We start from the raw sequence: 19437 nt of genomic DNA on the forward strand, positions 1-19437 counted from the left end.
ATCCCATCCCACCCCACCCCATCCCATCCCATCCCATCCCATCCCACCCCACCCCATCCCATCCCGCTCCGGCGCCGCCGAACTCACAGTTTGCCCACAGCCGCCCCCCGCTGACCGAACCCGGCGCGCTCGCCCTGCCCCGGCAGTGCGGGGGGACGGCGGCGGACAGGGAGAGAGGGGAGGAGAGATGGAGGGATGTAAGGAGGCGGCAGGCAGGGAGGGAGAGATGGAGGGAGGCGGCGGCGCTCCGTGCGACGCGGCCGAGCACTCCCGTCACATGACGGCGCCGGCTGATGAGGCGATTCCGCCTGCCCCGGTGCCCGGCGGGCCCGCCGCCGCTGCCACTGCCAGGGGCCGCCCGGGACAGCAGCACCTTCGGGCCGCCACGGCTGGGACCAGGTGAGCAGCGGCTGCTGGCGAGGGCGGTTGCCCCCGCCGGCCCCTTCCCATCCCCTGTGCGCGACTGCCCATGGACCGGGGAGGGCAGGGACAGGGCTGCGACAGCGGAGCTTCCAGCCCGGCGGGCACCGTTCCCACCCTCGTGGCAGGGAAGCATCGTCTCCCCGTGGCAGCGGGTCACCGAGTGTGCCCGGGGGTGGACACTGACCCTGGTGCTCGGTGGGCACTTGTCACCGGTAGAGCTGGTGTTACAGAAGTAACTTTTTTTTTTTTTTTTTTAATCTCTTGGGGAGTTGAAGCGTAGAGAGTTTAGGACATTTGCTCAAATATTTAAGGGACAAAATAGACACTATAAGTTTTTTTGCTTTATCTTGTCTGGACCATTTGATCACTTGTTGAAAGAAGAAAAAGTGGCCTTGGTAGTCTCACTTGGGCTCCTTTTCAGCGCTGAGTTTGCTGATTGTATTTTTCAGCAGTGCAGGGTCTGGAGCTTGCAAATTATGAGTGCTTCATTGATGCACCCATTGAAGACCTTCATGGCAAAAAAAGAGTGCCTTAAAAACACTGCTGTGGAACCCAGTCAAGTGAGGAACGTGGCCTTTCCTCAGGAGGCAGATTGGACAGCTGCAAACTGAAGCTGAAGAGTTCACTTAGAAAATCCAGGAGTGAAATCTTTGATGTAGGAGAGTGGAGGAACAGTTGACTGGCTCAAAACAACCAAGTTGGAAAGTGGTGGGGGAACAGGGCTGGCCTGTAAGCCCCAAAATGGCAAACTGGGGCAGGTGAAACGATGGTGACACTGTGCCAAATGTGGTCCATTGCCCTGGCTTTAGAAGCTGCTGAGACCATGCCGGGTCCTTGGGTGGTGACTATCTACCTTTCCTTTTTCTTTCTCTCACTTTCTTCTCCTACCTTCTTCTCAAAATAGGTTGTAAGCCAGACCACAACATTCCAGTAAGTGCTTTGTTTTGTCTGGATAAGCTAAAATTTGCTGATTTAAAGTTTGCAAAGTACCTTACTTTGTCTGGATGTTTTCAAAGTTGCTAAGTACCTTATTCTACTCAAATGTTCTAAAGTTTACAAGTAAAAGTTGTTATTGAACCCTCTGAGAATTTGATTGCTTCTCCTGCACACTGCCCAGGGCAAATCCAACTACCTTCCCCTAAACTCGTTGAGTGGGCAGGGGCATTACAGGATCCTAAGCAGTTTCTAAGAAAAATAATCTTTTATTAAAAAAGCAAAAAAAGGAAAATCCATCCAAAAGAGACTACTTTCCAAAGACAAAATAGATGAAAGTACCAATGTACTAGCATGATTTAATATTGTGACCAGTAACTTCTACTCCTGTGTAGTTTACTCAGTGCTTCCACAAATGTCAAAAGAATGAAGGAGCCTTTTTAACTTCACTGTTGTTTTTTTTTTTTCAGATTCCTGCTTTCACAGTGTGTATCTGTGAAAAATCCAAAAGAACAGCAGGCTTTCTCAGTGAGATTTACTAAGTTCAGGAAGGGAATTGTTGACCGTTCACTTTGATACACTAATTGGGCCCAGCAAGATAAAGCTGCTCACATGATTTTATGTGACTATTTAATAGTGTATGTTTGATCACAGAGATTCTATACAGTCTTGCTAAGATGGCAAACTGGTACTTAAAACAAAAAAAGTACCAGGTGAAGGCATTGGTTATTAAATCTTTAAGAGCATCCTTTTTCTGTACTTTCAAGGAGTTCCATAAGGAACTTTTTCCTTGTCTTCTGTTGTCAGTTTGACAGATACGAAGATCTCTAATGATAGCTATCACTGTCTTTTGGCAGGGAGAGTATGAGCTGACATAACTAGAGCTATTGTTGAAGCCTGCTCCCTCCTCTGTGGCAAGATGCACCTTTAGAAGGGAATAGAGAGGAAGGTAATTTATATGTAATGAAGCAGTTCAAGTTGTGATGAAGTTGGGCTGTTGTTAAAATGTTGCTGGAAGCACATGACCTAAAGATGGTGTACTAAAAGATAATATTGACTGGCTAAGCACATTTTATAAATGGAAAAAAAGGACAAGAAATAAACATTAGGAGAGAAGAGAGCATGACAGCAGGTATTTAGTCTCATAGTCTGTATGGTATTGTGAGGAATGTGGCAATGTTGTTCGGATTAGGGTGAGTACAACATGTAATTCTGGAGTCTCAGGGAAAGCAGTAGAGGGAGATACAGCTTAGGGTATGCAAATCTTGGGCAAAACATTGTACTTTCTATTTAGATGTTTTCCAAATTGCTATTGGATTATAGCCTGTCAAAGGCTGCTGTTGATGGAACAACTTATCCCCTTGTTACTTTGTGTACTGTTCAGATAAAACTTCTGGTATACCCCAAATTTGGTTGTGGATTCTGCTCTTTATTTCACCCAACAGCATCTCAATATAGTCGTTGAACATATTAGTTATTCTTTATATGGACTAATGCACTATTTCTGTCTATCTAAGACTTTTTGTTTGTTGTGTTTTTCTTTTTTTTCTGCTGTATCTAAAGCTGAATCAGAATTTTTCTAATCTACAATGTGAAGTATAAAATACTACACACCAAGTTCATGTTTCTTACAGTAGCTACATGTCTGAGTGAGTTATGGCAAAGCATGAAGAAGGAAGAGCAGAAGTTGGAATTTCTGAGAAGAAACCAACAGATGTGAGCAGTGTGGATAGGCACAGCATAAGCAAAACCACTTGAAGGTTGTATTAATGACAGAGGAGGAGCAGTTAATCCCCACAAGGCTGTAGGTTGTGGATGTGTACTGGAAAACCAGAGGGTGGTAAGGAAGATAAACATGGTACCTGTGTGACTTTATTTTGTGGTAATGGAATATGAATACTAAAAGTTTGTAGCATCCTTGGGGGAAGTAGACAGCATTTGTAAGGTGGGCTTTTATTTAAAAGTATTGCTAGATGTTCTACTGTTAAGTACATTCTTAGTAAAGTGGTCTTTTGTCAGATTATTTTTTCCAAGGGCCAACTGCTGGTGAGGCTGAATTGAATGCAAGAAATCATATTTCTTTCTAGTCTAGTTGATAATATGCCTAGAAAACAGACACATTTTTGGGCAAGTTGGCTTCTTTGGATCTTCTTTTGGACCTGAAATAGAACAGTAATTTTCAAGCAGACATAATCACTGAGTTTGAACTTCATTGTGGTTTAGCAATAGGAATGAGCAATAGGTGAAAACTGCCAGTTGCTTTGTGGTGTGTAGTTTTGCTTAATATTGAATAGGAGGTGAATTGAAAACCTGTGGTGAATTGCAGTTTCACTGAAATTACTGACATCTTGGGAGCTAAGTTTTCATTCCTGCTCCCTGATGTTTCAGTGCTTCTGTTGACACTGCTTTGTGGTTAGCTATACTTATGTTTTTCTCCCAAATTCTTTTCATTTTAAACTGTGTTTAAAATGTTGTCCCTGTTATTTCTAGAGTAACAATTTCAAGATGTCAGGTGGTGCAAAAATCCCGTTCAACATAATTGATACTGCTCTTTCTTCGTTGAAGAACTCCCAGTCCTTCATCAACTCTGGAATGGATATTGCTACTAAGACTGCCTTAGACCTTGTGGAAAGTTTCAGTAAGTATATTCTTTCTTGTATTATATCCTGAATCTGACAGATGAGTTGTAGACTCAATTTTGTCAATATCTATCTTCATTATAGGAGCTGTAGCTCCTCTGGCTAGGCCAGGTTGTTTTCATTCCAATCATTTCACTGTCTTAAATGATAAATTCAGTGAAAATGTAAATACCAGGAAAACATTGTCCCTGCTTTTGTAACACTGAAGACTAATTGTGTTCCAGTTGGCTTTACCCTACAGTTTTCTAGAAACTTTAATGTTGTTGAATGAGATGGAGAGGGCCTCTTAAGTGGGTGAATAAAATGACTTTTCATTCTCATGCTGCTTCTTTGCATTGTGTTTTATTTGATGTTTAGGGCAAGATATATTAAAATAATGGTAGAGATTTTGAGAACAAAGCTTGAGACACCTGTTAGGGGATGCAGTTTTATTAAATGCTGTCCCTGCTGAAAATCAGACCCCTTTAGAGTGCTTCAATTTGGACATTTTGCAGCGGGTGCATTAAATGTGGAATCACTACTAACAGTTTTGTCATTGCTATTTCACAGTAAAAGGGGCACTGCAAAGCTACTTTTCAAAGACAAACACTAGGTGACCCATTTCTCTATCTTAGGTCTGTGATAATGTTTTCACTAGGAAAAAAACCTTTAAAGCTCCAAAACCCTGGTATTTTTAGTTAAGAGTGGAGAACAGAGAACAAGAATCCTCCAAAATCAAAGTTTTGCTGTTCATTATAAATCTTTCACTCATCTAAACCAAGGATTATGTGCAATCAAGATGAATGTTTTTCTCTTTGTCTGGTGTGATAGTTCTCTCTCCTTTGACCTTTTTATCCATACTCTTGTCAGAGACATGTCATTTCTAGTGGGTAGAGGAAATAGAAAGCTTGTGTGAACAGTCAGCTGGGGATTCCCTTTGAAGTAAAACTTGTGTAACCAGTTGTGTTTCCTCTCTGCTTTAGCAGTCACCCTCTCTCCTACTTTGCCATAAGCAGTGCACAGAAAAACACTGAATGTATTCAATTCTTTCCTCCCCGGTACCACAGAAATTATTTATACAAAAGTTAAAAGATTTGAGTGGTTTCACGTTTCAGTAGAAGCCCCTGTTGCGTTCCTGTTGAGAGTCAGCTCCACTGTGCAGGTCTGCATCTGTAAGTCCGTGCTTTGTACTCCTAGAAAATACCTCTTCCTTGCATACCTCCTTCTGAAACATTAATCTTTAATTACAACCTTGACAATACTGTGTCCATTTAATGTAGTAACCAAAAGGGCCATAATTAGCATTCTATTTTGAAAGGAGAAGATTACTCCCGAGGAAATACCTGTGGTCATTGTTACAGTTACTTTTGTAAGGTTTGGTTTTCCTTCCCCTGACTACTCCACTTGGACTTCAAGTTCTTGTGCTCTTCACAGAGTGCCATCAGGAAAGATACTGGGTTTCTGTGGCATGATATGCTTTGGTGTTTTAGAATTAGCATCATCTGATCTACTGGACTTTACTGTTCAGCTCTTACCTCCAGCTCATATGTGGTGATTTTTGTTTCTAGAGTTGTTACTCATCCATCCTCCTTTGTCTTATGTTCTGAGGCAAAATACTAATTTAATTTTTAGAAAGAATTAGATAATATATTTCTGGTTCTTTGTTGCTGTCCTATTGGCAATTTGCTTTAATTCACTTTGCAAAATTTAACTGTCCAGCTTCTGACAGGTTTTATTGCCAGGCTTTGTAGAAGCAACAGATTCTGTTGTAACTGTTTATTTTAGCTTACAGGCACTTTTTCTGTGGATATGTTTTGTTCCTTTGGTCTTTCATACTGGATAATGCTGTTTTTTGGGAACAGTAATGAAATTTTTCATAGCAAGTACATGAGAAAAATTACATTTACATCTAAAGATAAATAACTAAAAAGCAGGCAAAGTTAGTGCAGTGAGTGATCTCTGTTTCCTCTCTTTATTCCTATTCTCTACAAGCCAAATCCTGAAAACATTTACTATTAAATATATTTATTAAGGGTTTATTTTGTTCTAGTCCCGTATAGATTTATGAAAAGAAATTGCTTGTATTAAATATTCAGGTCAGACATTGCTCATTTATGAACTTGTACAATCTCTAGAAAAATAAGGCAATTTCTATTGACTACTACTAATTTAGGTGGAGAATAATTTTAATGCATCTGATCCTGAAAACCTTTTATTTTTTAAGTGATTTCGTTGATGTCCATGAACTTAAATTGTCGATTAAGACCTCCCTGTCCATTTATACCCTGCTGACTTTTAGCACTGAGCATCGATGGTGTGTTGTGAGCACGCACTGGCAGAGACAAAATTTTAAAAGATCCTGTAGGGATTAAGGTTCTCTTTCTAGAGGTGAAAATTAATTTCACCAAACTGAGTATCAAAGGGAAACAGCCAATTTAAAAACTCATTTTATTTAATGAGTTAAAAAGAAATATAAGTCTTTTGCCCTTCTCAGTCTTTTTGCTGATTCTCTTTAGCTACTGACATTGTCTAAAGGTTGTATTCTTCTCTTTAAAGAACACCATTGTGGTATAGAAACATTTTAAAATGTTACTGTATAAAAAGCCCGTGTAAGCAGAAAAACCGACTGTGCACAGTTGGTTTCAGTATCTCCCACCTGTGCTCAAAACAGTCTTGGATGTACTGTGGCCCAACCTAACAAAATACTGAAGGAAAGGATACACTGATATTCTTGAGTGGTCCACCAGCATTTGGAGGGTCTGTATATTGTAAAGCTTAAGCACATGCTTATATCCTTTTCTGGACTGGAGTCCTAATAGATTTGAGAATTTGAAGGTGACACTGTTCAAAATCATTTATAATGCAAGTAAAAGCATTTTAGTTCTACTATAATTTGCATCTTCCTAAATTTAGCCTCAATCTAGTTTTGAGCTTTAGTAGTGTGATTGAAAAAAGAATTCATTAAGTCTCTTGTCACAAATACTTGTTCAGCAATGTCTCTCAACTGTAATGCTCTGAGACCTTTAAGCCCTGTCTTGACACCTCTGCACACAGAGGAGCAACTGTTTGCAGTGCTAATTTAACTTCTTTTGGTTGCTGAATTGTCTTTACTTAGACTACTCAAAGTAGTTCCACAGAGTTAGAAAGCACTGCTGGACATCCATGTCAAATACTGGAATGAAAAGTCTTTTCCTCTGTTTTTGGAATTAGTGAAACCTGCTATGTGTGTTGACTGATGGACTGATAATGGTAAGAATGTGCTGGCCAAGGGTAGGTCTAGTGTATCCATGACAGACATCTATTCCCAGCTTTACTTAAAGTTTTTGACTGTGAATGTGGTCGGCTTGCTGAGGATGGCAGTTTTATCTGACTTTTTGTGAGAAAGCAGCAGAACTTTCTCAAGAATACGGGACTATAAAGTACAGAGAGCTGTGGATGTCGTAATGAAGAAGGCTAACTCATGGTCATCCCCAGGCTTCCAGTCCAGCACCTGTCCTTTGAGGGGGTGTTACTTTTGTCTTGGTTGGAGCCCAAATTATGTGGGACTAGGAGGATTGCCCAGTACAAATGGGAAATAATTGGAAGGTCTTGAGAGTATGCTAACTACAGACAAGATGATAAAAATTTCTTAGCATAAAACTTCTGAAAAGCATTTTAAAGCGTGGACAGATAATGGGTTTTCTGCTAGAAGGCAAGATGCTTCCTTGATGTCTGGGACTATTCCAACCATACATCACATTCTCACTGCCAAGTATGGAGGCCCTAAAGTGTAGAATAGCTGTGTGGGAAGCAGTTACTGCAACTGACCTCTAATCTTATTTGGGGAAAAAAAAATAGCTACTTTTCTTTTTCTTCAAAAACTTGCCCTTAAATGTCGTGGTCATCTGCTCCCCATGGCTGTTTGCCATCTGTATTACATGGCAGTGATCTTCCTGTAGCACTGTCAGGGTCCATATGAGAATTCCTCTTTGTTTCCATGCTTTAAAGGATTTTTCTGCTCACCCTTATGTACAGAACAGACTCGTGGGTCTTAATAATGTTAGTGATAGGATTCTTTGGCATGTACCCCAGATTAAGTTAGAGTTACATCTCTGACTTTTCCTATCTGCTTATTGCATAGTGTGCTCCCTCTGCCAGCAGAGTTTACCTCAATTCCAGCTGCTTATCCCATTTGGCTGTTCCCCTTGTCCCAGAGCTGTCTCTGTGCTTTTCTTCATGTGTGCTGCACTGCATCTCACATGTACAATGTCCTGCTTTTTCTGACTTTCTTATCTCCAGATTGGTTGGGATCCACTTGTGTCATCATGCCTGTTCAATACGAGCTAAACAGTAGCTGGTAATCACAGAATCAGAGTATGTACTAAGTTGTAAGGGACCTACAAGGATCACCAAGTCCAACTCCTGGCCCTGCACAGGACCATCCCCAAGAGTCACACCATGTGCCTGAGAGTATCCTCCAAACACTTCTTGAACTCTGTCAGGCTTGATTCTGTGACCACTCCCCTGGGGAGCCTGTTCCAGTGCCCAACCACCGTCTGAGTGAAGAACCTTTTTCTAATATCCAACCTGAACCTCCCCTGACACAACTTCAGGCCATTCCCTCGAGTCCTGTCACTGGTCACCAGAGAGAAGAGATCAGTGCCTGTCCCTCCTCTTCCCCTCATAAGGAAGTTGTAACTGCAATGAGGTCTCCCCTCAGTCTCCTCCAGGCTGAACAGACCAAGTGATCTCAGCCGCTCCTCATACGGCTTCCCCTCAAGGCTTCCCCTTCACCATCTTTGCTGCCCTGCTTTGGACACTTTCTAAGAGCTTAATATCTTTCTTATATTGTGGTGTCCAAAACTGCCACAATATTCAAGGTAAGGCTGTCCCAGTGCAGAGCAGAAAGGGACAATCCCCTCCCTTGACCGGCTGGTGATGCTTTGCCTGATGCTCCCCCGGACACGGTTGGCCCTCCTGGCTGCCAGGGCACTGCTGACTCATATTCAGTTTGCCATTGACCAGGACCCCCAGGTCCCTTTCTATGGCACTGTATGTACCACTGTCTCATTCCACAGTCTGTTCGAACATCAAGGGTTGCCCCATCCCAGGTGCAGAATCCAGTACTTTCTTTTGTTGAACTTCATATGGTTGGTGATTGTCTAGTCTTTTCATGTGGATTTAACTCTATGAGATTACCCACATCACTTTGATTTCTCTCACTGCTCTTTTAGAATGGTTTTAATAGGAATGACTCTAAACCTTTCTGACCCTTGTTGACCTAGGAAGGAGCCTAGACCATAGAGACATGGTGATTAGCCTAGTTTTATTAAATTATTGGCAGCCTTTTAATAGACACTTGGTTCATGAGTTTCTATGGAATATCCACTATTCTTTGCAGTGACTTTCTAAACCCATTGCAGCAATGCATAACATACATGAACATTCTAAGTTTGTTCATCTCTCAGAGCAGAGGACCTTTCCATGGAAGTTTCTCTGTCATTGACCTAAAATGTCTCCTATTTGGAATGGTGCAAACTTCAGTGTAGAGGTGGACTCTGTAGCTCTGTTTGAATATAAAATGTTTTTGTTAATTTGTTTTTTTTGTTCTTCCCCCCCCCCCCCAGTTTATTTTTCATTGAAAATTCAAATGCAGGATTTCTGCAGTACCATACCATAACACGACTCTTAACATTGGCAAAGTTCTTGTGCATGAAATGACTACGATGGGATTGTTTTGGGATCCAGAAATTAACCTCCTGACACCTGTGCTTCTAAAATTCTCGTGCTCTGTTAACTTTCATGGTGTTAGAGGTCATTGTGCTTCATAAAAATAATCAAAACATAAGATACTTGCCCCAAGAATGGGCTGTAGCATATGGGCTGGAATGACACTTTACAACCTCCTTGAGAAGTGGTGTGAGCATGAAGGTTCTCTGACTCAGGAAATGAGCAGGATAAACTTTGTCTCGCTGTCCTGTTCTTGTTCAGGGAAGAGAAGCCGTGTCAAGATGTCTTCTTGCACGTCTTGCCTTCCATTGCATATGGACGGTGGTTTTGTCAGGTTGCTCTCCACCTCATAGTGGCCTCATAGTGGTCAAAGCTGTGGCCTGTGGTGCAGGGACTCTGCATGAGGAATCAGACCTTGTTTTTCCCTTGGAAGCCCATAAATCTGTGAAGGTGGTAATGAGAAGCAAATAGCAAATGGTTTTACATGCACTGAAGGAGTACAGTTTTTTTTTCTAGTTGGAGAATCTTAAGTATAGGTTTTCTATGTTTATTTTCTTTTGTTGGAGAATGTAAGTGTAGAATGTCAAGGGCCATCCTGGAGATAAATAGCTTTTCACTGACACTTGCTATGTGAAAATATTTTCTAGCTATGTGAGAAGGTACTGTAGAAAATGAAGAGAGGCCAATGATTCATGAAGTTCATCCTTCTGTGTTAGCCTCTACCAGATGCTTCCTGTGAAGCTGCAAGAATTCCCTCATAATACCAAGCTGTTCACAGAGGAAGTTTTTTTCTAACCTCAGGCTTTTATCTACCAGAAGCTGGTCTGCTTTGTTATACCAGTGTCTGTGGTACTAATTGGTGACATGCACAAACTCATTGTAGGCACCAAAATTACATCTTTCTTCTTGGGAAAGTTCTTTTCCTGTTGTTTAAAGTAAACTTGTATTTTGTGGTATGTGAGATAAAATGTTTCAGATTCCCTTTCTCAAAAATTCTAATTTTGTTTTCCTTCAAATCCCTCGCTTAAGATTAATCCTTTTAGGAAAAATGCTCTTTTAATCTTATACTTCTCTTCTATTGCATTGTGCTTCTTGTATTGTTTTACAGGTATTTAACCTTTCAGCTAACAGTGAGAAAGATATGTTTTTCTTGAAGTAGGTAGGTAAATGGTGTCACATTTTAAGTACTTTTTCTTTAAGTAATTTTATTCTTTGAAACAAAAAGGCCTGGTTGGGTTCTTGTGAAATGCTTTTCTGAAGACAAAAAATGATATTTTGTGCGCTCGCTATGTTCTGCAGTCAATATAAAAATTTGGAGAAGAGAGGGTTGGAATAATTTTTTTGTCTTACCTCTGTTTACTTGCAAGATTTATAGCCAGCACTGATGGAATTTCCATTGCTGGAATACACTGGTTGATTCTGGAAGCTGTTCTTCAAAGAAGCTGTCTGAAAAAGGAGAATTTGGAAATGTGCCTTGTTTCAAAATCTGGAAAAATATGACTTGTAATGAAAGATTTGTGTTCTTTTATATTTATACAAAACCACCCTGACTGTAGTCTGTAATCTTACAAAGTGGGAAGAAACAAATATGTGTGGTTGTTACTATTTCCTAGCTGGAATTTTGACTGCAAGAAGAACACAGTGCAGGGAGGGGAAAGCAGCTATATTAAGCAGCATACTTTGTTCTGCTAGCTCTTTCTGGTGTGGGCACTCAGTAAGCTGAGTGCATCCAAGTATCTTTGTTCCTCAACTTCTGCAGTTTGAAGCAAAAAGAGGCCCTTTAGGTGGCAGCAAAGCCTTTCCTGCAGATCGAGCCCTGGCTCCTTCACCTGCTGTGGCACTACGAAACTCCCTCCTGGAATGGATTTAGAGGTGTTGGTGCCATATCACTGTACTCCTGCATTTAGTAACAATAAAATATAAACGGAGGATTAAGACTAATAGAGATAATTTGTATTACCCGATCAATACAGATCGTTGCATTTTGTACATGGCATGTTGTGGTTGAACTAGAGAGTATCATTCAGAGTGAAATCCAGTCTTGATTTACAGCTAGCTTGCTGAATAACTGTCTTTAGTGCATTCTCATGGAAGTGTACTGACAGCTTGCACCTGAACAGATCGTATGCTGGACAGTCTCAGCTTTTGTCAGAACTCTTATGAGTGCTCAGATGAAAACTGGACAGTTTTTTTCTCAGGTTTTGGTAGATGGTATTTACATAGCGTCTGATGTCAAATACACACATGCATATGTATGTGTGCATATTCTGTTCTCTAACATATTTTTCTAAGCCAGTGTGTAATTTTCTCCCCCAAAGGTCATTGTGAGGTAGGGAGATTTGCAGTCACCTGGTGGGTTACCTCATGTACCCGTAGTCAGTATAAATTTCTCTGTGTCCTAGACCTCATAAAAATCTCAGTAGTCTTCAAAGTAGATAATAAGTGGGATTTAAATGCTGTACAGACCTTTTCGGAGACCCTCTGTGCTCTAGTGATGTTAACCTTGAGAGAATGAGTGAGCTTACAGCTGTAAGTTATAGGCTTGAAATTGCTGGGTGAGGTTCTTTGGCCTCTGCTGTGCATGAGATCAGAATAGAATGATCCTAATGGTCTGTTCCAGCTTCGAAATACTATGAAGTACTGCAGAGGTCTTGTGTGGGCTCTTTAGCACAAAGATAAATCAGCCTCTTTGAACAAAAGCCAGAGAGGAATATTTTATCTCAGTAATTTACTGTATGAAAATATTCTCTGTAGTGTATTAATCTGTCATTTTCTTATCATCATATTTCTGCCACAGAAATGTGGCAATAAGAAAATACCGCTAACTCCTGCTTAAATGTAGAGGCATATGATATATATAGAAAGTAGTGTGGGCTTTGAAGAACCCACTCTGAAAGCTTTAATTTTTATCAATTTAAGTAGATCAGTATTTAGCTTTCAGTGATCTAATTGTGTGCCTAAATAACTAGGGAGGGAGGAGGAACCCACAAGAGTAGGAAAAAATCTGGGGTTGGCAGCATTTAGAAAGATTAAGGATATAAAGCAATTGTATTTCTTTTCTTGATTCTTTCCATTAGGAAAAGGTTTAACTGGATGAAAAGTAGGCATTGTGCTGACATGTTCTCGGTGTTTGGTCAAAACACGAAAGAAGCCCTTATGTAGACATGATCATTCTGAACATCATCCTGATCCCCTTCCAATTAGACACAAGACACTTCTTTAAAAAAAAAAATTCCCTTTCTTTTCCTTTCTCTTCTTTGTTCTTCTGTTCAAGAATTCAAGAACTTGTGATTGGTTTTTGCCTTTCTTTTTTTTTGATACTCAAATAAGTGTTTTTTTGTCAGTGAACATAGAATTAATTATAAGAAGTTTTTAATACTTTCACATTAAAAAAAAAGAAAAAAGTCACTCTGACTTGAATCTGGGTTTTATGACATGTTTTATGAAATTTACACTGATGTTATATAGCACACTGACACTCTAGTGAAGAATGAAGATTATAATATGTACTGATTAAATTCCAGGAATTTAAAGGGGAATGTTTTCTTTATCAGTCAGAATCATATGTAAAACTTGTGTGTTCCTTATTACTGACACTGAGACCCGTGAAAAATACTATCCTTTGGAGGACAGGCAGAGGTTGGTGGTCTGAATTGGAGCTTTAAAATATTTTTTATTATAATTTTCACAGATTATTTTGCTTGCCTTCTCATTTTCTTTCCCATTTTCTTTGAAAAAGAGCAAGGAACACATAATAGCATTATATGAAAGAGATAAAACAACTGAGATACTCTTGAGCCTGATTTTGCTGAGTCCTTGGGGCCAGGAATAACTGTGCTTTCAAACTGGCTTCGCACTGTGGCCTTGAGCAAGTCATTGAAGTTCACAAGGCATGAGTTTCCCTTCTATAAAAAAGGATGTCAGGAGTGTTTTGGGAGGATGTATGAATTATCTCAAATTCCTGCCTAGATATTCACTTCTGTTTTTGCTTATGCCTTCTGTGCTTGGGGAAATTACATTGCAAGAGTCTAACAATCACGTGAGTTGTCTGTAATGGTGGTGGGTGATTGGATAAAGCAGGAGATAGGTAGCCGGGAAAAATATGTGTACAGGAGAAGTAAAAGGCATCAGAAGACAACAGCCTCGCAAAGATGTCATCTTTACCTTTTGTGAATTGACAAATAGGAAGTATCACAACTCCAAGAGCCATTATGGGTGATATGAAGTGGTTTGAACCACTGTAATATACACAGGGCACTAAGTGAGGATTTGCACTTTTATGAAATTTATGAGTGGACTCACAACCATGTCTGCAGGAGGGTAGTCTGACGTTTATTAGTGGGATGATAAAGAATATTATGTGAAGAGAGAAAATTTTAGAGTGCTTCAAAAATGTGCTACTGAAGCTGCTTATGGAAAGAAAATTTACAGCGAAACTCGCAGTTCAGCAAAAGGTCAACTGAAGAATCCATTCTATCTCCAAATAAACAGTGTTTATTCCATTCTATCTCCAAATAAACAGTGTTTTCTTTCTTGTTTCAGTTTTCAGGCACTGGATCTTGTATTTCTGTCTGATAATCAAAGAGCCCCACATGTTCAGAAATCCTCAGGATAGTAGTGGTAGATCATGAACAAATCACCTTTAGCATCTCTTATTTGACTTCAGAAGTTGAGTTACTTTAGTCAGTCTTCATGTAAGTCCCACTTTCCAGACATAAGTACTTTGTATTGCTCTTTCTTTGAAATACTGAAAGAGCTTATTGAAGGAAAATTAGTAGTATTTAGTCTTATGCTTGTTGGTCTAGAATGAGCCTTTGGCCAAATTTTACACTCTGTGCCATTGAAGATAGGGATGCATCTGCAAAACTGTTGGCATACAGTCAGCCCATTTTTTCATAAAAAAGGAAAAAACAGAACAATCCCTCTACCCTTCTTAGACATTGAACAAGGGTGGGACATTCACGATGAGCATCACACAGCACAGCCTTCTGTGCAGGGCATGTAGTAACCAACTAACCTGCTGTCACACACTGCTGCCCCAGCCACCCTCAGGCATTGTTTGCCTTGGGTTAGTTCCCAAACTGTGCACCACATAGCAGTTACTGTTAATGACTGGTGAGCTTATGCCCTTTTTGTTATTGTTGTTTCAGTTTGGGGTTTTTTTGTGTGTCAATGGACCTTTATGCCAGTAAAAGACAATCAACAGCCACGAGTCTGTTAGAGCTGCTATTATATAAAGGGATGGGAGAAAGTAAGAGGTGACCCCCAAAGATTGTGATCACTGGGGAGATATCACTTGCTCGTAGAGAAAGAATCAAAAAGTGGTCTAGCAAGTGCTCAGGGGAAAAAAAGAGTGGGAATAGGGGAACTGGATGAGGAGGAAGAGAAGGGGAGAAGGGCAAGTGGTAAAGAAATGTGTAATGAAGGACAAGGAGAAGTAAGAAATAAGAAAGGCACAGCAAAAGGATTAAGCAGGATAATATGCTCATTGTTCTCTAGATGACAGAAGATATTTGAATGCCTTCCTTATGGTGTTTCCCATGTGAGCAACTTCTGTAGTTTCCACAAAGGTGTTGCTTTTACAAATAGGAAGAGTAGTCTGGCATATAAATTGAAGGAGGACTAGTTCATGTGGATGAAAATGAGAAGGTAGATGTGGTCGTTCTGATTAATCTTGTGCTGGAGTTGTTGGGCATATGTGTGCATGACCCTCCTTGCCTTTTTGACATTATCAACAAATGTTACAGAGCACTCAGAAATATGCATGTGCAGTATTTCAGAGCAGCACTGACAATCTCAAACTGCACCATAAATTACGTGTAATGAACTTTCTTATTAAAAAAGACTTAACAAAAGGAACCAGCTGGCTTAAGGAGAAGGTGGCAGATGAAAAGAACACAATTCAAAGAAGTGTTCACACATTAAGGAAGTAATTTTAACAGGCTTTCCCCAGACTGTAAGTGGGAATGGAATTATACATTGCATGTAAATGTCAAGTGACAATAATATCTTCTGAGTTAAATCAACCTTGCAACCTCTTTCCTATTTTTCTTAAGCAGATGAAGTTTAACTTGTGATTTCCTTACTAATCATCTTAGTAAGCAGTGGGTGAGTAGACTTTTTACTGTATGGGTAGATTAATGTGACATTTTCACAGGACTTTTTATTTTTTGAAGTTTATTACTTGTGGGTGTGGATCTAATTCACAGCTGTTTTTGAGGGAATTAGGTATGCCATAACTTATTCAAATTCTATATTTTTTGGTATTTTTAGTTTATATCCATGCTTTGTTGGAGGCGTGTAGTCTGTCCTGATGTCTCAAGATAATCAAGATAATATACTTCAGTGTAGAGACTTGACCTAGTCACTTTTATAGAAAAACAGATTTTAAATAAAATTCAAAAGCATATCAGTATAAAGGGGAGAAAATTGTCTCAGCCAGTACGTGTCAGCTACACAAATCTCAAGCATAGTCCTATGGTTCTGAATTGAATTTATTTTAGTAACACAATGTCTGTGGTAGTTTACCAGAACAGAGGGAACCTTCTACTTCCTATCTAGTTACAGAATATTTCCACATTCAATTTTCAGTTTATATTTCTGTCTTTTTTCAAAACTACCCTCTTAAAAGCTGTAAGGCCCCTCAATGCTCCTTCTTTCCTAGTACGGACAAAGATAACAGCATTATCTAAAAAACATGCTGAGAGACCATTATCTGTGCTAGACTGTAAGCCATCAAATAAATTCCTGTTTCCTCTCAAAATCATAAATATTTGTGCATGTGTGAGAGACCCAGGCAATACAGACTTGCATTGCCCTTTTGTTGCCCAGAGATGTGCATTTTCCACATGATAACAAAGTAGCAGTTCCTCATAGTAGGACAAATTTTTTTGTATGAGCTTTGTGGGAAATGAAATTCCAGCAATGGAAAGATTTAGCTCTGTCACTTGCCAGCATGCAAGCAGCAGAATGAATGCCACATACCAGCAATTCATGCCAAAAAGGGGAGATCTGCCAATTCACAGAAGAGGTTTTATGCAAAGGAAGCCTGCTAGAGGCAGAAAGAAACGCTGGTTTTCATTATGCTTGCAGTTTGTGTACAGTCTTTGCCTTTGCCTTGTCTGTGAAGGAGAATTACGTTGTAACTTGGTTTTTTTGTGTTGGGGTTTTGAGGGTTTTTTGGTCACTTTGAGGAATTATGGGCTCTGAAAGTCCTAGCTGTAGTATTGTGGCATGGTTAGCACTTGGAGTGGAATATCCATATGTGATTCATCTGAATTGGATGTTTTATGTGGGGAACATCACTTGACCTTTGCTTGCATGAGACACTGGTTTTCCAGACTCCCTTTTGTTTAACCTTGGTTGTGTTTTGTCTGTCAGCTCTAGTATCTACATTTTCAGCAAACAATTAACTTTGGAGATGATACTCATATCAATTTCCACTAACTTTCACATTTCTGATAATTATCAAATCAGTGTTTCTGAATTAAAAAAAACCAAATTTTCCTTTGTCAGCTCTATATTATGAATCTGATTTATCTGTGGTTTATTTCTTTATGTATGTGAACTACTGTGAGCCCTGTTGTGAAACACTTCATTGCTTTATTCAGTGGTTTAAATGTGGAGTTGCCTGCTGTCCAGATCTGTCTAAAAAGCTGCCTATAAAACTGGATTGTTTTTCCACCCCGAGCTGCTCAGCTGCAGTATAGCCAGTGCCCTGGGTAGTTAAGTGAGAGAGCAGTGGTGCCCTGTCTGGAGCTACTGATCACCTTCTCTGAATTCTGAAGTCAGTAATGCCAAGGGTTGCAGAAGCAGAAATATAGACTGGGAGACTATAGTGGGTTCAGAGAAAAAAAAAATGTTTGTAAGTATGTAATCAAAATACTGGGCATTTAAAACCCAGATATTTTCTGGCATTCCACCCCCTCATCTGTTTCATTTTGGGTCAGTAATGTTAACATTTGAGTGCTTGATGAGTGTTCATTTGTGTCTGTGTGAAGCTGTTGCAGTTGGTTGTGGAAACTTATTTTGGATTCTCTTGGGGTTTTTTTGTGTGTGTTAATGTAACTATGCCCTCTGAACTGAGCTGAAATAAGACAGTGATGGATTGCCTTGATGTGAGGGTATTGTCTTAGTCTTACCTTCCTGTTTGATACATGTTCTACTGCTTTAACATTTACTGAAACATCACTTGATTAGATAATCTCTGATGAGGGTTTGTTAGCTCTGAGCTAGACTGCCTCCAGTTCTGGAGAGAGAAGTAAATGTTTCTGAGAATTGTGAAGGTCTTGAGTGAAAAGGGTTTGTTTTCCTATCTTTACTGATTTTTTTGTTTCTGAAAAGTCTTTCCATCCCATTTCCCCAAATGAAGGAAATTCTACGTAATTACTGTATTTAGTTTAATGAAAGTAAACTTTGAACGAACTTCTCTGAGAAATATAATAGACTAATTAGCACAAGCAAAGTTTTTCTTGTGAAAAACCTAATTGGTACCGTTTACTGCTGGCTAATAACAATCATGCCTTTTATTAGAGACAGAGTTGCACTTCACACTAAAATATTTGTTTTTCACCTGTCAGTGCAATTTAAAATATGAGAAGAATTGTTTTTTGGCAACAGAAAGCATTAATACAGTTGACTTGTAAACAAAAGTGCATGGATTATCTCTGTAGAATTCATAATGTGCCAGCAGAGATTTTGTGTAAAACAGAAGAAATTGTGCTTAAAAAAAGATCTAACAAGTTAGAATTGAACTTGTTGGAATAATAATAAAAAAAAAATTACTTTGCTCACATTAATTTCCAGGGGGAACCATAGATATAAAGGAGTCTGTGAGCCTTTTATAGAATTGTAAAGACACATTAAAAGTCTTGAAATAAAATACTTAATGTGGAATATCAATTTTAAAAAGTGTTCAGAGGGATCAAAGAGTAGCAATTACGGCACCTTAACAAATATTTCACTGTTCCTTATGAGAGAAAATATTTCAAGGAAATTTTTGACCAAATTCTAATGTTACCATATCAAGTTCTGAGAGGAGAAAGTGGGTAGAAGGAGGACAGCACTCACCCCCTTATTTTTAAATATTTCCAACCCTCCTATCTCTTGTTTTAGGAAGGCAAGGTCAGCAGCAGCTCGGGGCTCCAAACCACGCTCTTTTGTGTGGTGCAGGCGTGCCTGTGCCTCCACAGGGAAGAAAATTTTTGTTAGTCATAGGAAAATCATTTCCCATTAAAATTATTGGTGAATGTTGTTTTCAGCCTTAATTTCATCATATGTTGAAATCCACTGAGAAGAGAGGGATATGTATGTGTGTGTGTGTATGTATGTATTATACATATATGTAAAATATATATATTTAGGAAAACATGGGGGAGGTTTGTTATTTATTTTATGAGAGATTGGTCAGATTTCTGGGTGAAGGTAACATATGCCTTGTGCTTACTCTGAAAATACAGGCGTGATTCCTGTATCTTTTTCTTGGCAGACAAGTTGACTTAGGAAAATTCCCCCCCCCATCTCCACTCTGCTACAGTTTGCCACCCCCTCAATTGTACTGGTGCAACTATTTAAATATCTGCACTTCAGATTCCATTACTGTAATATCATGGTTTTGGGGTTTTGTATTTTGGTTTGGATTTGGAGGACAGATTGCTATTTTTAGCTTGAATTGTTTCATTAATCCAGTTTATGGTGTGACCCTATGAAAAATCATATTATTCTAGCTGATGGACAGCAGAGGAGGAACATAAGA

The 19437-nt window shown here is 39.5% G+C and overlaps 2 protein-coding genes across 8 annotated transcripts in view; one reads left to right on the top strand and one right to left on the bottom strand.

Moving 5' to 3' along the window:
- Window positions 1-243, bottom strand: part of WASHC5 (WASH complex subunit 5) — a 28615-nt gene extending 28372 nt beyond the window's left edge. The window contains exon 1 of one of the 2 annotated variants that reach the window (XM_051778526.1): window positions 88-242. The gene's annotated coding sequence lies outside the window, so the exon portion shown is untranslated. Of the gene's footprint in view, window positions 1-87 lie in introns of both variants that reach the window. The other variant, XM_051778527.1, reaches the window with a different exon arrangement.
- Window positions 244-301: 58 nt separating this feature from the next.
- Window positions 302-19437, top strand: part of NSMCE2 (NSE2 (MMS21) homolog, SMC5-SMC6 complex SUMO ligase) — a 132672-nt gene continuing 113536 nt past the window's right edge. For 2 of the 6 annotated variants that reach the window (XM_051778546.1, XM_051778544.1), the window contains exons 1-4: window positions 312-399; window positions 2214-2305; window positions 2920-3072; window positions 3847-3994. In XM_051778546.1, coding sequence (XP_051634506.1) covers window positions 3013-3072; window positions 3847-3994 — 208 coding nt within the window. In that variant the 5' untranslated portion in view covers window positions 312-399; window positions 2214-2305; window positions 2920-3012. Of the gene's footprint in view, window positions 400-1327; window positions 1354-2213; window positions 2306-2919; window positions 3197-3846; window positions 3995-19437 lie in introns of those variants that run through there. The other 4 variants (XM_051778545.1, XM_051778549.1, XM_051778548.1 and 1 more) reach the window with 4 other exon arrangements.

The sequence above is a fragment of the Manacus candei genome, unplaced genomic scaffold (genome assembly GCF_025592945.1).
Source record: "Manacus candei isolate 608988 ecotype Guabito, Panama unplaced genomic scaffold, ASM2559294v1 h1tg000013l, whole genome shotgun sequence".
Taxonomy (NCBI): domain Eukaryota; kingdom Metazoa; phylum Chordata; class Aves; order Passeriformes; family Pipridae; genus Manacus; species Manacus candei.